General features: G+C 30.8%; 1 protein-coding gene across 1 annotated transcript; it reads left to right on the top strand.

Moving 5' to 3' along the window:
* LOC113379058 (small subunit processome component 20 homolog) lies at positions 1-10,043 on the top strand. Its single transcript, XM_026619514.1, has 11 exons — positions 1-169; positions 654-940; positions 1,056-1,389; positions 1,457-2,164; positions 2,354-3,267; positions 3,384-3,587; positions 4,103-8,185; positions 8,256-8,421; positions 8,529-8,711; positions 8,787-9,542; positions 9,618-10,043. The coding sequence occupies exons 1-11, from the start codon at positions 125-127 to the stop codon at positions 10,041-10,043; spliced, it is 8,106 nt and encodes a 2,701-aa protein (XP_026475299.1). The 5' UTR covers positions 1-124.
* Positions 10,044-14,997: the final 4,954 nt, after the last annotated feature.

Here is a 14,997-nt window from a genome sequence, read left to right on the forward strand (position 1 = left end):
CTTTTGACTTTAAACGGTAGACTTATAGACGTATTAATAATGTTGTATTTTCCAATACTTTAAACCAGGTGATGTGTTTTGATTTTAATTTATATTTCTTCCAAATAAACCAAAAAATATAAAGATGAAAAATAAACCTGAAAAACATAAAACTAGGAACACATTTAAGGTATTTATTGTTGCAAATTTATTAAATAAATTCTAACCTCGAAAAATATACTTATAGTTATGAAATAATAATTACAGTATAAAATTTACATTTATTTTATTATGGAAATTTTATGAACTAAGTTCATTTATTTTCACTTTAATATAATTTATATTCGAAGCAAAAAATATCTATTTTTTTTTTAGTAAAATTTGTTTTTTGTTTATTTAAAATACTTCGTTTATATAATATAATATTCTTTAAAATACATTTAATACCTTTCTTCATTATACCTTTATAGGATTATTCGATCACTATAGATTTATTATTATTTGTTCCATTAAAAAATTTAATTCATAGAGCCTTCACTTATTTCTAAATTTTTACACTTAGGTGTTACAATCGTCATTATATGCTTTATTGTTTGTTTATTTAAGTGAACTATATTATTATATTCAAAAATGTCCTCTATTATTTCTATTATTCCTTCTGTTTTTTTTTCTAGTTCCAATCCTTTGCTGATCGCATTGGAAATATCGATATAAGGCGTACAGCCTTATATCATTTAGATCATGTGAATCAAGAAGAACCAGAAGAAAATGAAACTTACTTTTATCAAGCCATTCAAAAGTGGAATGTTCTAAATTTAACAGAAGATTATAGTTCTTTTCGGAAATCAGTGCAAGGCATTATAACACTTCCACAATTGATTCATAAAAAGGATGAAGTTATTGAATCGTTATTGAATCATTTGAAAAAAGCTACAAATATATCACTTCAACCACTATTAGAGTAAGTATAAAAGAAAAGAACAATATTAATAACAATTATTTATCATGCACATTTGGTTTCCGTGTACACTTACGTACAAATATAAATAGTACATATCTTTTTAATTAAATTCTAGGTTTATTGTTGTTCTAGCAAAAGATTTGCGAGAAGACTTTTATCCTTACTTCCCAGTATTTCTGGAACAACTTATATCCTTGCTCGGGACTAAAGATTCTGAGGTTTTAGAATGGACATTGATATGTTTAGCCTATCTATTCAAAACTCTAAGAGCATTCCTAAAGAAAGATATAAGCACTGTGTTTACATTAGTGCTTCCGCTGTTAGGTGATTCTAAACCAACTTATATTAATAACTTTGCTGCTGAAAGCTTTTCATTTGTTTCAAGAGATATCAAAGATAAAAAGAAGTTTTTGATTCTTATACTGAAATCATTAAAAACTCATAAAGATGTAAGTATTGTTTTATTAATTAAACATCATTTTATTTGTTTTATAATGCAATTTTCTATGTCTTCAGGGTGTTGCAGGTTGTGGTCGCTTATTATTTGAAATGATGCGTGGAATTCAAGGATCTTTCCACAGTTGTGCTAATACCTTGCTGCCTTTCCTCATCGATTCATTATCAGATAATAAACTACCAACAGGTTTACTATTTGAAGTGCTGGTACAAACGGTTACAGATATTCTATCATGTATTCATTATACTAAATGTGAAATATTTTGGTCAACAATGTTTGAAAGTATTGACTCTTATATAAAATCACAAAATGATGATGAAAGTTCAAAAGGACTTGAATATGTTTTAAAATTGGTAGGACAAGCTGTTGAACATAAACAAGGAAAATTTGTTACAAAACCTGGAGATTTAATTAATAGATTAATGGGAATAATTAATGGAAACTTTTCTGAATCTATACTGATCATAGTATCACAAATTTGTGTTCTAATACTCACTTCAGAAAATATAACTTTGTTGCAAGAAAATGCAAGTCGCATCACTCTTAATATGCTTGCAGTTAAGCAACCAAATATTCTGTTACATTTTGTAGAAAATTCAATTATGTATACACAATTTGATATTTTAATTTTACCACAATTTTTGAAATATTGTATTAAAACTGAAGTGGACGAAAAATGTTTAAAAATTTTAGCACAAATTTGTTTAAAAAAATCACCTTTGTGTGTTAATGGTTTAGAGTTGAACAAATGGAGAAAATATAATATTAATATGAAATCTGAAGAAATTTATGAAAAAAATTATGAATATATATCTGTATTGACACTTGAGCATGTTTATGAAAACATAGATAATATTTTGTGTGTTTTGATTTGTTTACCTCATTTAAATCATAATGTTAATGATGTAAAAAGTAGTTGTAAAAATATGATTAAATTAATTTTGGATAAACTCAAGCCGAACTCAGATGCAATGGAAGTAGATAGAGATGCTAACACAATAACTGCAAATGTTAGAACAGATTTATTCCTTCTGGGAATGACTTTAGAGTGCGCTGTTCATATAGATTCTGATAACATAAACGATTATTTAGATATTCACGAATTGGTTGATGTAATTTTGCCATACACCACCTCATTAGAATATCTCCAAGCTCTGAACATATTAGATTTAGCATTGACTGCTTCTAGTATCGACCTGAACAATGTCGATATCAACATGTTCAACAAATTACATGATGTCTTGGTTATCAATTTAAGCTCTCCACATCATAAAATCCGCTTAATAACAACCCACATTTTCACTCTGTTCAATTATTTACCTGATTTCAACAACTGTGATTTAGACAATGAACAACCTGCCTTTTTTACAATTATGAATACTGTAGAAAATATAACTCCTTCAGTGCATCAATATCGTGAACAATTGCAGTATCTAAATAAATTGAATTTCGATAATATTATCATCACAAATTTAAATGATGTCAAGTATAAGCAACTCGCTCTAAGATATTTACTAGGTGTTCTGTATATGAATTTCAAGTTATTATGGGATCCTACTATTGAAATAATAGCGACTTATGCTTCTGGGTTGGAACCTGCACAGTTCTGGACAATATTTTGTGAACAGTTAGAAAATTCTATAGCAAACTCTAATAGTTCTAAAGTTAAATGTGATGCTTTGAGTGCCGTTGGTACTTTTGATGCTAAATATATGTTGATACAAGATTTATATTCATCATTTTATGAAGTTGATGATAAACCTGATTTTGTGAACTACAGAATTTTGTTGTGGAAAGCCATGAGCCATTTTACTGACTTATGCGAAGCAAAAAACAGAAGTATCACTGAAATGCTATTGAATTTTATGCAGTGAGTATTTGTTGTTACACACACACATATATATATATATATATATATATATATATATATATGCATGTATGTATGTAACTTTTACTTTTACTTTAATCATCTCTAAATATTTACAGAGATGAATTTAAGAAAGTTAATAATGAGTTTGGCAACACTTGGAATATAAAACAAACAACAAACTCCATAAGTGCACCGATGGAGGACGATAATGAGGAAAATGAAGATGAAGAAGAAGAAAGTGCACAAATCGAGGCAATTGAAAAGTTGGAAGACTCTATAACAGATGAGAAATCTAGTATATCTGTGAAAAACTTGTATAAGTAAGTTAATAACTTAATTTATAGATGTTAATTTTTGTTATGCATACTCATAAATGGGATAACAATGAAATTTTCAGAGATAAAAAGTTTATATTTGTAATTGAAATTAACTTAATTTTCTACATAGTAGTCCGTGCTCCAGAAAAATTTAAATTAAAATTTAATTTTAAACACAATTAAATTTATGGTTATTGTTTTATTCTGAAAATTATCTTGGGAGGCTATAATATGTTTTTTTTTTTCATTCTGTATCTAAAAAATAATTACATTTAGCAGAGATGCGATTTTATTAATTATATAAAAATATTTTGGAATAATGATGAAAAAATGTTTCCCGACCACTACTTTATTATTATTTATTGAGTGTGACTTGCTATTATTGATTGTGACTTGCTATTATTTGATTATTATTGATTGTGACGTGTATATTAACACCTGCAATTTTCTATTTTTTTTATCATAATGTGCCTAACATCACATTTTATTGATTTGTAAATATATTAATTACTTTTCAGATTACTTCTCGCGCATTTAGAAATATTTTCAAAAGTCAGGAGTCCGAAAACAATGTACCGCGAACCAGAATTATATAATCTTTACCTAGAACTGTTATCCAGTAAAAATTCGGAAATTCAAAAATCCGCTCTTGATTGTATCATGACATACAAACATAAATATTTAGTTCCTTACAAACAAAATTTGTACAATTTAGTCGATGACAAAAAGTTCAAAGACGAACTTACGAATTTCAGAATCGATAAAGACACCGAGATGATAGAAATAAGTCACAGGGACGATTTACTTCCAATTATTATGCGAATTGTTTACAGTAAAATGATTACAAAAGTCGGTACCAATACAAAAGGAGGTGGTCAGCTAAGAAGGTCCTTAGTTTTGCGCTTCATAGCCGGTTGTGGAGAACATGAGCTGATATTCTTTGTTAATATGGCGTTCAAAAATTTTTCTATTTACCTCAACCAAGATATATTAGACATGACCAACTCTATAATCCAAAATACGAATTTAGAGAATGTTATAGCTCCAAAACGTTTACTGAGTACGATTAATTTGTTAGGCGTCGTTCGTGAACAATTCGGAGGTCTTATGACCCAAAATTTTATCGGCTATTTAATTAAAATGGTTATGTGCATTGGAGCAATTGTAAACGGAGTTTTAGTTCAAGATAATGTACATGCTGGATATTTGACTATAATGAAAAATATGCGAAACTTATGTTTGCAAGCGATATGTAAGTTCTTTGCGCAGTTCGAAGCTTATCCTTGGTCGCAGAACGAGATTGAAGCAATTTATAATGTTTTTATTTGGCCGTGGCTTGATAAATTATCTTATGAAGGTATTCATAGCCCCACTGCTTTATTAAAATTATTTGTTGTTTGGAGCCAAAACCCTAGATATTATATTTTACTGGCAAAACATCATCCTGAAGATAAAAGCTTGACGCCAATCGCACATGTTGTGAAATTATTATTGAATATCAAAACTAAACCTTTAGTTTCTGCAGCAATTTTTGAGATGTTTGAAAAAATGTTGACGTTGCAAATGGATGAAGAAGAGTTGGACAAAACTCCTCCAATATTGATTGATAATGTGGTTGAAGTTGATAAGGATAAACTAGAATTGTTGTCTTTATCAGAGAAATTGAATTTTGGTAGTTGTTTACTTCTTCCATATATACCAGATATTTTGGAAAGGATAAAACGTAAAGTATGTGGAACATCTTCAAATAAATCCATTGGTAGAAAAGAATTAGTAATTCTCTCGAGAGCCACAGAATTAGTATGGGATTCCGAGACGAGCAACACATTATTGAGATTGATGTTGCCTATTTTGGTAAAGCGCGCATCTGGAAATGTGGGTGAAGAAGTGCTTATCCAACTTGTCATCACATTAAAGAATTTAGTAGCTAAGGTTACCGATCCAGAAAACCATGTGAGATCTATTGCTCCTTTGTTCAATGAAATCAGTACTATCGCTCCTAGAAAGTTACTATGCGATTTAATCAAAGTGATAAGTGAACGAAAACCAGAAATCAAAATTTATTCAGATGTTGTACACGAGTTGAACGCTTGGGACTCCAGATGGGTAGAGCAGCCTGATTTTGATAAAAGATTAGCTGCTTATAAAACCATTGATGCTTTATTGGAAAACAAGAAAATCGACATGGATTTAGGTGTTTTAGTTATATACAATAATTTTTACTTCATGAAGCACGAAAAAGATCTGGCATTGCGCGAAACTGCTTGCCAAAATTTAAAGAAAATCATTCCGGTTTTGGCTGTAAAGTATCAGAGTATCCCTAAAGAGCGTGAATTTTTGATGAGTTCCACAGTTTTGCACGTTATCAGAAATTGTTTCAGAAGCAAAGATGATACTGTACGGAATGAAGCCATTTCGCTACTAGGAGAATTGGCTCGTGAATGTCCTGATGTCCATCCTGTTTTAAAAGATTTAGCAGTTCTTACCAACAAACAAGACCCGGAAGTGGATTTCTTTGAAAATTTGCAGCATCTACAAAGCCATAGAAAGGTGCGAGCTTTGCTAAAGTTCTGTTCTGTTGCTAAAACCTTGCAAAAGGCTCCGCAACCAAGAACATTAACGCAATTTATACTACCATTAGCTTCAATATATCTGTGCAATGAGAAGTTCACTGGCAAAAATACTATGATTGATGCCTCTATTGAAACTATTAGTACAGTATGTAGACTATTACCCTGGCACCAGTATGAAACAATATTGAAATTTTATTTAGGAAAACTTCGTCATAACGTGGAATTTCAAAAGCAGTTGGTGCGATTGGTGGTTGCAATATTAGATGCATTCCATTTTGATCTATCTAAAGCTAAAGATGTACAGTTGGATGAGCCAATGGTAGAAGAGCAAAAACCAGAAACTGAAGTATCTGCTCAAACCGATGAAAGCAAATCAAGTGGTGATAATAAAGAGGATTCTGACGAAAAATTAGAATCTGAAGATGACTTGGACGTTGTTTTAGATGAGGATAACAATGTGGAGGCTGTTGAAGAAGCACCAGTTGATAATGTTGTTCAATTGGCTATGGAAAGATTTTATATCTTGCCACAATCAGCTGCCAAACGTTTAATACATACTATAACCACAGGTTTGATTCCACAATTAAACCATGCCATTGCACAAATGACAAGTCATGAAGGATCTCATAAATTGAACAGGAGAAGGACTGGAGCAGAACGAGAAGAGGAAGAAGTTCTAAGGGTTCCGATTGCTTTGGCATTGGTTAAATTGTTGCAGAAGTTACCAAAAGGTATGCTGGAACGGAACTTGCCTGGCATAGTGATGAAAATCTGCACATTTTTAAAATCTTCACTAAAAGAGGTTCGTCTGGTGACACGAGATATTTTAAAGAAAATAATGACTACGTTGGGACCCGAGCATATGGATACAGTATTGGAGCAGTTGCGAACTTTGATGACCCGCGGTTTCCACGTTCATGTTTTAGTTGCTACCGTGCACGACATTTTGGAAGTATTGAAAAATGATTTCAAAAAAGGAGATATGGACAGAAATTTACAAAGCGTTTTGGAAGTTTGCAAAGAAGACTTGTTTGGTAAAGTTTCCGAAGAAAAAGAAGTAGAAAAGTTGGGCGCTAAAACGCCAGAAGCAAAAACCAGTCGCAAAAGTTTCATCACGTTACAAATCATTGCTCAAAGCATTTCAGATTCATGTCTTCTAGATCTGCTCATGCCGTTCAAGGAAGTGTTGACGAATTCGCATTCTAAGAAAATTATATTAAAGACTCAGGAATGTTTAGGTAAAATCGTGCAAGGTTTGGTGGAAAATAAATTCATGCCGACGGAGTCGTTGCTAATATTTTTGTATGGAACTTCTTCACAATCGATTCCCGAACTTCAAGCAGCCCCCAAGCAAGTGTTAACGGAGTCTCAAAAGGAATTGATCAGGCGTGCAAAGCCTGATTGCTTTCTCATACCAGAAGCACCAAGGAGTAGAACTGGTTTCAACAAAAAGGTTGTTAAGACGAATGCGCAAACCAATGCTCACGTAATGGTTGAATTTGGTTTGGGACTCCTGCACGCACTCCTGGTTCACGAAAAACTACGCAGTCACGATTACAGACCATTTTTAGATCCCTTAATACCAATTCTATTGGACGGAATAAAAAGTACACATGTAAGAGTCACAACATTATCGTTGAAGTGCGTGTGTTCAATATGGATCATGAAGATGATTATACCCAGTATGCAAAATCTGGTCAAAGAAATCTCAGAAGTCATATTTTCTATTTTGCATAAATTTGCAACTGCCGGCTTGAGCAAAAATGATGAAAACTTTCCACTTGTTCAGAATTCATTTAAAAGTATGAATGCTTTAGTACGCCATGTGAAATATTACACGATTGATAAAGACCAGCTGAAAATACTATTGTTATATGTTGAACAAGATCTTCATGACCATGATAGACAAGCATCAGCATTTACGCTCCTGAAATCTATAATTTCAGCTAAACTTATCGTTCCAGAAATGCATGAAGTAATTGATAAAGTTTGCAAGTTAAGCATCATTGCTGAACTTCCAAAAGTCAGGTTTGTAAAAATTATATAGATACTCGTTTTAGAATAAAGAATACAATATAAAATCTTTTTTGTCTAATAGGGAAGAAGCTAGAATGGTTATTCAAGGATTTTTAATGGATTATCCACTTGGCAAAAAATTGGAGAAATATTTACAATTCTATCTAGCTCAAATGAATTATGAAGTGGATTATGGACGAGAATCTGCAATAAGAATGCTACAAACTGTGATACAAAGATTTCCAGAGGTTTGTGGATATATTTTTATGTAGAAAATGAAACCAGTTCTATACAATTCTTGGAAATAAAGGGTTTGGGATCGTTACTAGTTAATTAATATAATAAATATTTTCAGGACACTCTGATAGAACATAGTGGCTTATTTTTCGTATCGCTTGGAGCTAGACTGGTCAATGATACATCACCTAATTGCAAAAAATTAGTGGCAGAGTGTGTAGAAAGCATGTTGGAAAGATTGCCGAATAACCAACGTGATAATTTGTTCGATATCACACTTGCTCTGTTTAAAGATAAGAAGGTAATATGACTATATAATATGTCTAAATTTTATTTTAAATATATGTTTATATTTCAAATATTGTTTTAATTTTAGGTTGCACACAAAGAAATGGCTGCTCTCCTTTGTAATAGATTTATAAACGTCGAAAAAGAATCTTTCCAATCAAGATTATCGAAACTGCTTCCATTAATTGAAGAACAATTCACAAATAGTAATTCTGAAACTGCTGGAAAATTTGTTTTAATATCTAAAAACGATGAAGAATTTGATCACGATAAAGAAAACGTAGTTGATGCAAAAGTTCAAGCAAAAGATCATCAAACTATTCAAACTCTAAAAATGTTAGTGAACATGTGTGAAAATTGTCCAGGATTCTTGAAGTCACCAAAATACAATGCTTATGTTGATGAAATAGCACAGCAAGCTCAGAAATTACTAGCCTATCCTCATGCATGGGCTCGATTCGAATCAGCTAAAATTTTGGAACACGTTTTATCTTCCTTGAAAGTATCTGATATTCAAAAAAGTTTTGTAAATGATAGTATGGACTTTGAAAGAGGATTCTTGTACTATAACACACATGATTCCCTGAAAAGTTTGATCTTAGATATGTGTGTTCAAATGATACCAGGAGAAATATCTTCTGATTTTGCTGAGCAAATTGTAAAAAATTTGATCTATATAGTAAATATAATAAAAGACTTGAGAATTCTTAATGTTGATTTTAAAGATAAAGATGGTGACAGTGTACAAACATCAAAAAAGACTGTAAATTTGCATTGGCTCATAAGACGTATGCGATATGTTGTAAATGCAGAAGTAGCTAAAACTCCTAGTTCAATAGTATTGGTAAGTATGAGTAAATTAAATGTAACTAAACTGTTTTTAAATATCCTTAACTGAATTCTATTTTTTTACTTTTAGAGAACTGCAGTATTTAATTGGATTGAAGGTGTAGTCACCTTACTTGAGGCTGACCAACTATCAATGTACGGTCAGCAGTTATTAGCTCCTTTGATTAGAGAAATGATGTCAACAGACGAATCAAATGCTACATTAAGACAACATTCCAATAGAATTGGTAAAAAAATCAGAGGCAAAATTGGAGAAGAAACTTATAACAAATTGCGACAACAACTTACCATGCAATTAAATGTTAGGCGTGCTGACAGAAAGAAAATCAAAGCTCAGGAGAAAATTAATGATCCAGTTAAAGCTGCAAAACGTAAACTACAATTGCATGAGAAAAAGAAGGAATTGAAGAAGAGGAAAATTGCTGATGCGAAAGGGAAGTTCAAACATAAAAAAAACAAAAATAAAATTAATTTAGAAGAATATAGTATTGTATAAAAAACTGTTATGTAAATGTTTTAGACTGCAAGTTTGTTATATGAATGACATATATAATTTTTATAAACGTATTTATATATTATTAGAATGTTTTTATTTAAATGAAATTGCTATTGCAAATTTAAATGTTGTGTATCTTACTCACTTTTCTGTTGCGACAATCTTAAGAATGTTTTAATAGAACTACGATGTTGCATCATATTTTATATACAACTAGTATATTATTAAAAATAATATTATTAATTAATCTAACTGCTTTAAACAAAAGCAGATTATTTTTCATTAACATTCTTACTTTAACGATCTATTATTTGCTTTCCAATCATTTTTGAATTTACCGCGGTTTTTCATACTTGAGGTTGTTCAGATCGCTTGTAGCTGCGTGTTGGTATAGTAAGACCTCTGGTGGCCCTTTCGTAAAAAAAATAAAAATCTATCAGAAAGTTGTGAGAACAACGAAATAAAAATTAATTCAGATTTTTTTATTATATTGTAATTTTTACTAGCTGACCCGGCAAACGTTGTTTAGCCTTAAAAAAATATTTATAAAAAAAATATAGTAATAAAATAACTGATTAATTGTGAATTTGGAAGTATGTAGTTCGTATATAAGTGAAAGAAACAGTTAAGGGAGCGTCCATTAATCACGTGATCGATTTTTTTTTTAAATTTTGGACCCTCCCCCTCTTCCTTCTGGCGATACGTTGTGATATTCAAATTTACCCTCCTCCCCCACCAAACAGCACGTGTGTTTTTAGTTACGAGAAAAAAAATTGCTAAATTTTTGGATTCTTTCTGAAAATGTTTGGATTTTTTTTTAAATTTAGGTAAAAAATAAATACACGTAATATCTTACTATACCTTTCCTTCCCCCACGTGATTTTTCGTAATTTTTTCTCAACCTCCCCCTAACGTGGCGCCCCCTAACACAAATTATACGGATGTTTTATGCAAATCATGCCACGTATAATTGTTCCTTGATCTTTAAAAAAAATCTTAAGAAGCTTCACACCTACTTTTGAATGTGTTTTTGAATTTTTTTTGAAAATATTTAGATTTTTTAAAAAAAAAAATAGGTAAAAAATAAATACACGTGAAATATTAGTATAGTTTACCCTTCCTCTTTCACGTGATATTTTGTGATATTTTGTGATATTTTGTTAACCTCCCCCTAAAAGCCTCATGTGATTAGTAGACGCCCCTAACACAAATTATATGGAAAGTTTATCCACTGCAAAACATGCCACATATAAAACTATCACAGATAATATTTGATTTAAATTAATTATTATGAAAATTATTACATTACAGTACATGTATTTCACACGGGAAATATTATTAATATCATTTCTTACAAAATGGTGACCCATCACAATTGCCATTATATATCGGGAGAGTCCGCGATTGTCGTCGGCAATGTTTGCTCAGACATGTAACGTCACATACCCTTCTATGTTTGAGCACTTATCTTGTGCTCTACTAGTAGTAGCCCATGAAATATAAGTTCTATGGCTGAGTCGTTCAATTCCGTTACCAGCGTCCCCACTAATTTCGTCTCCGTTAGGTTGTCGCTAACCTTACTTCATGTGTCACGCAGTTTTGGCAGTCCGATTCGTAATGGCTGCCGGTCAAGTTGTCTCATAGTAAACAATAGTGAAAAATATGCAAAAGCAGCAAATTGCGCAATTATCGAATAATTAAACAGCTCAATTAACGTGCATAACGGACAAAACGGTCATTTGTCAATTTTCAATTACTAAGTCATAAATCAATCTGCACGTGTTGTTATTTATTTCAATAAATGGGTTAAATTTTGATTACAATAGTAATGGCTGCAATTAAAAGTGAATTTTGAATTTCGGAATATTTGTGGGTTTGATACATTGATGTTAGTGGCAAAAAATGGTGATATGTAAAACTAATTCTGGGTGTGTTATGTTGTGAATTCTATCATCATGTTGGAGAACACAAAAAAATTGTTTATATTGTATTATGGGATTTTATTTATGATGCAAATGTGGGGCAGTGGGAATGGTAAGTTTATCTGATTATAAATATTGACAGATCACTTGGGTAATGCATGCATTTGTTCCTATCGATGTGATTTCTTTTAGTTAGATTGTTATTTTGGGTTTGTTTATGTCAAACCGAAGTGTCAAATTGCAATTATTCTTATTGGAATGAAAGCATTCCAATCAGATATATCTTCTGACCAATATTTTAGGTTTGTTTATGTCAAAGCAAAGTGTCAAATTGCAATTATTCTTATTGGAGTAAGAGGATTCCAATCAGATATATCTTCTGATCAATTTGCAGGAATTTGTTTGTGCAATAAAATCTATAATTACAAAGTACATTACCCTTTTGTTAAAATTCTATCAAAGCTCTTATTAATGGATCTACATTTTTATGCAAAATTACTTTACATTTTTTTTTCTAATTGGCCAATTGCTAAATCCAATAACTGGTTCAAGCAGTATCAATTATCTACATCTAGCCTCCACTTTTTTCAATAGTTTTTCTAATAAAATGAACCATTTTTTTTAAGTTTAAGTGAATTCAGGTATAAAGAAATAATCCAGATTACTTGTGTTCATTCCACTTTTGTATTTTTTATGTAATTTAATATATTTCCCTTCAAGTAATTCTTGTATTCTTTTAATAAGGTTATAATACCAATACCCAATTGTAAATGTTAGCCTCCATTTAAACGTTATTCAAGTTAAATAGAAAAACTATGAAGTTTATTATTTGATATTGCAATGAACTACTTTGTATTTCTTTAAAAAATGTCGCTTCCTCTCACGAAAAATTGCTTCATTGTTATAGAATTTTTTAAATGCTATATTAGGATATAAAATATGTTATTAAAAACATGTATAATTGCATTAAAGCGACAAAATATAAAATAAATGATGCATATTCCATCTCAGTGCAAAAAAATCATTTATTTTCCAATTTCAATCTATTAATAATAAAATATAATACGATATTTATCATTTTATACTCTCATGAATTACTCGAAAATGAATACTATTGAAAAATGTCACACTCTCTTATTAGAAATTGCTTCATTTTTATAGGATTATTTAAAACTAAAATTAAGACCTCAAATATGCTATTACATATGAGTATTATTACATTAAATGAAATAAATATAAGACAAACTAGAGGTGTATGGCATCGCGCCGCAAGGAAAATTGCTAGAACTTCCCGTACCGTAACGAAATGTTCGAGGAATGTTAAATGTTTTCATTTAGATTATTATAAATACTGTATCGTTGTGTAATATTTATAAGAATTATATAAACTGAATTACAAGGTTAAAATTATTTTTTCAAAGTATACAACTATATATATAAAAAAAAAATTAAAAAAAAAAGAATTTTTATTTCCAAACGCAATTGTTTTGTCAACACAAGCAGAAAGTTATTTCAATCATTCAAATCGGACGCTTAGTTCTCTCAAAAACTGCCATTTTTTGTATATTGAGCTCTGTATCTTCGAAATGGCTGGACCTGCCTTTGCGAAAAACTAATTACCTCTTCTCCCAATCATTACAAATTGAATGTTGTTTGGGATCATTCAAATCGGATGTTCTATTCTCTCAAAAACTCGATTTTTATTTTCTGCACTTATGCACCGTATCTCCGTAACGGTTGGGCCTGCCTTTGCCAAAAACTAATCAGCACATCTCCCTATCAATAGGAATCGAATGTTTTTAGAGTAAATTCCAAAACAATTTAAAAAGAGTACTGAACTGAGCCATTTACCGATCATTGACCTATTCTAACCATTGGACAGTTTTCCGGAAAAAAATGCGTCACTATCGTTGGAATATTAAATGTGGTTTTGTGTATCTTTTTTAAATTTCATAAATGACTGCATTTTATAGGTTGATATAAATTATTATGTTGCTTTGCCCGAAGGCAGGTCGATGGTTTGAGTGCCTCATATTTTATATTTCTTCATCCTTGTTTAGTTTTTACTTCTCAACTTTTGCTTCAGTATTTTTGTCAGCAAAAAATGAAAAATGTCAATAATTTGCAATTTGCCTCCGCTTCAGAGAGTAGTTATATTTGCTTAAGGGGGTATTCTACTGTAGAGTCATGAATTTCGCCCGGTTTTTGAAGCGCTGTATAAAGGAAACAAATAATATTTTTACTATCGATTTTTTATCATTTGTTTATTGATATTTTATTATTACATAAAAAAATTATTATTAAAAAAAAATTAAAATTTACAAAGTTATGAGCAGTCAAAGTGGAGGTTCCCAAAAAAAGAGGGTGTCCTGGCGTACATGATTCCAACCCTCCTGGTGATTTGAAACATAAAAAATAGATGGATTCTTGATTATAATAGATGCCGCTATCGTATGAACCTTGGATAAGTCAAACAAATTTGTTTTGTTTGAATGGCGGCAGTTTGAAAAAAAAAATTTTTTTTTTCATGTTTTTTTAACAAGTCCGAATTTTTTAAAAATACTAAATGAGAAGTTATAGTTTTGGGCAAGGTCCATACGATAAAGCGATGTATAGAGAAGATTTCTCTCCAAATTTGAAGTAAATCGGTTCATTAGAACTCGAGATATCCTTACCGCCAGCTCGAAAAAAGTAGTTCCGAGAAAAACGCGTTCAAAGTTTTGAGACAAGTCGGACCCTAACCGAGGCCACGTCACTAAAACGGCTATAACTCAGGAATTAATAGTAATTTTGAAAAATCCTTTTATTGACATATTTTTGAATAACTAAACTTTGAAAATATGAAAAAAAAATTTTTCGATTTTTTCAAAATTCTACAGTAGAATACCCCCTTAAGTAATTTTTTTGTATTTTCTGGAAAATACACAATGGCATTATTTTGACTCATATACCTAAAAAGTCATATAACTGCTTGTGAGACGAGAAAGCGATCGCTCCTTCCCAAAGCTAAACGCAGTTTAGGAAAATCGGAT

The sequence above is a fragment of the Ctenocephalides felis genome, unplaced genomic scaffold, assembly GCF_003426905.1.
Source record: "Ctenocephalides felis isolate EL2017-DRISC unplaced genomic scaffold, ASM342690v1 CF-g0.4_SCAFFOLD_00845, whole genome shotgun sequence".
Classification (NCBI taxonomy): domain Eukaryota; kingdom Metazoa; phylum Arthropoda; class Insecta; order Siphonaptera; family Pulicidae; genus Ctenocephalides; species Ctenocephalides felis.

Bases quoted from the DNA above. Each gene is read 5' to 3' on its own strand.
- LOC113379058 (XM_026619514.1), top strand. From the start codon at position 125: ATGAAAAATAAACCTGAAAAACATAAAACTAGGAACACATTTAAG. The intron at 170-653 runs GTATTTATTGTT...TTTTTTTTCTAG, and splicing joins AAACTAGGAACACATTTAAG to TTCCAATCCTTTGCTGATCG. The intron at 3,268-3,383 runs GTGAGTATTTGT...AAATATTTACAG, and splicing joins ATGCTATTGAATTTTATGCA to AGATGAATTTAAGAAAGTTA.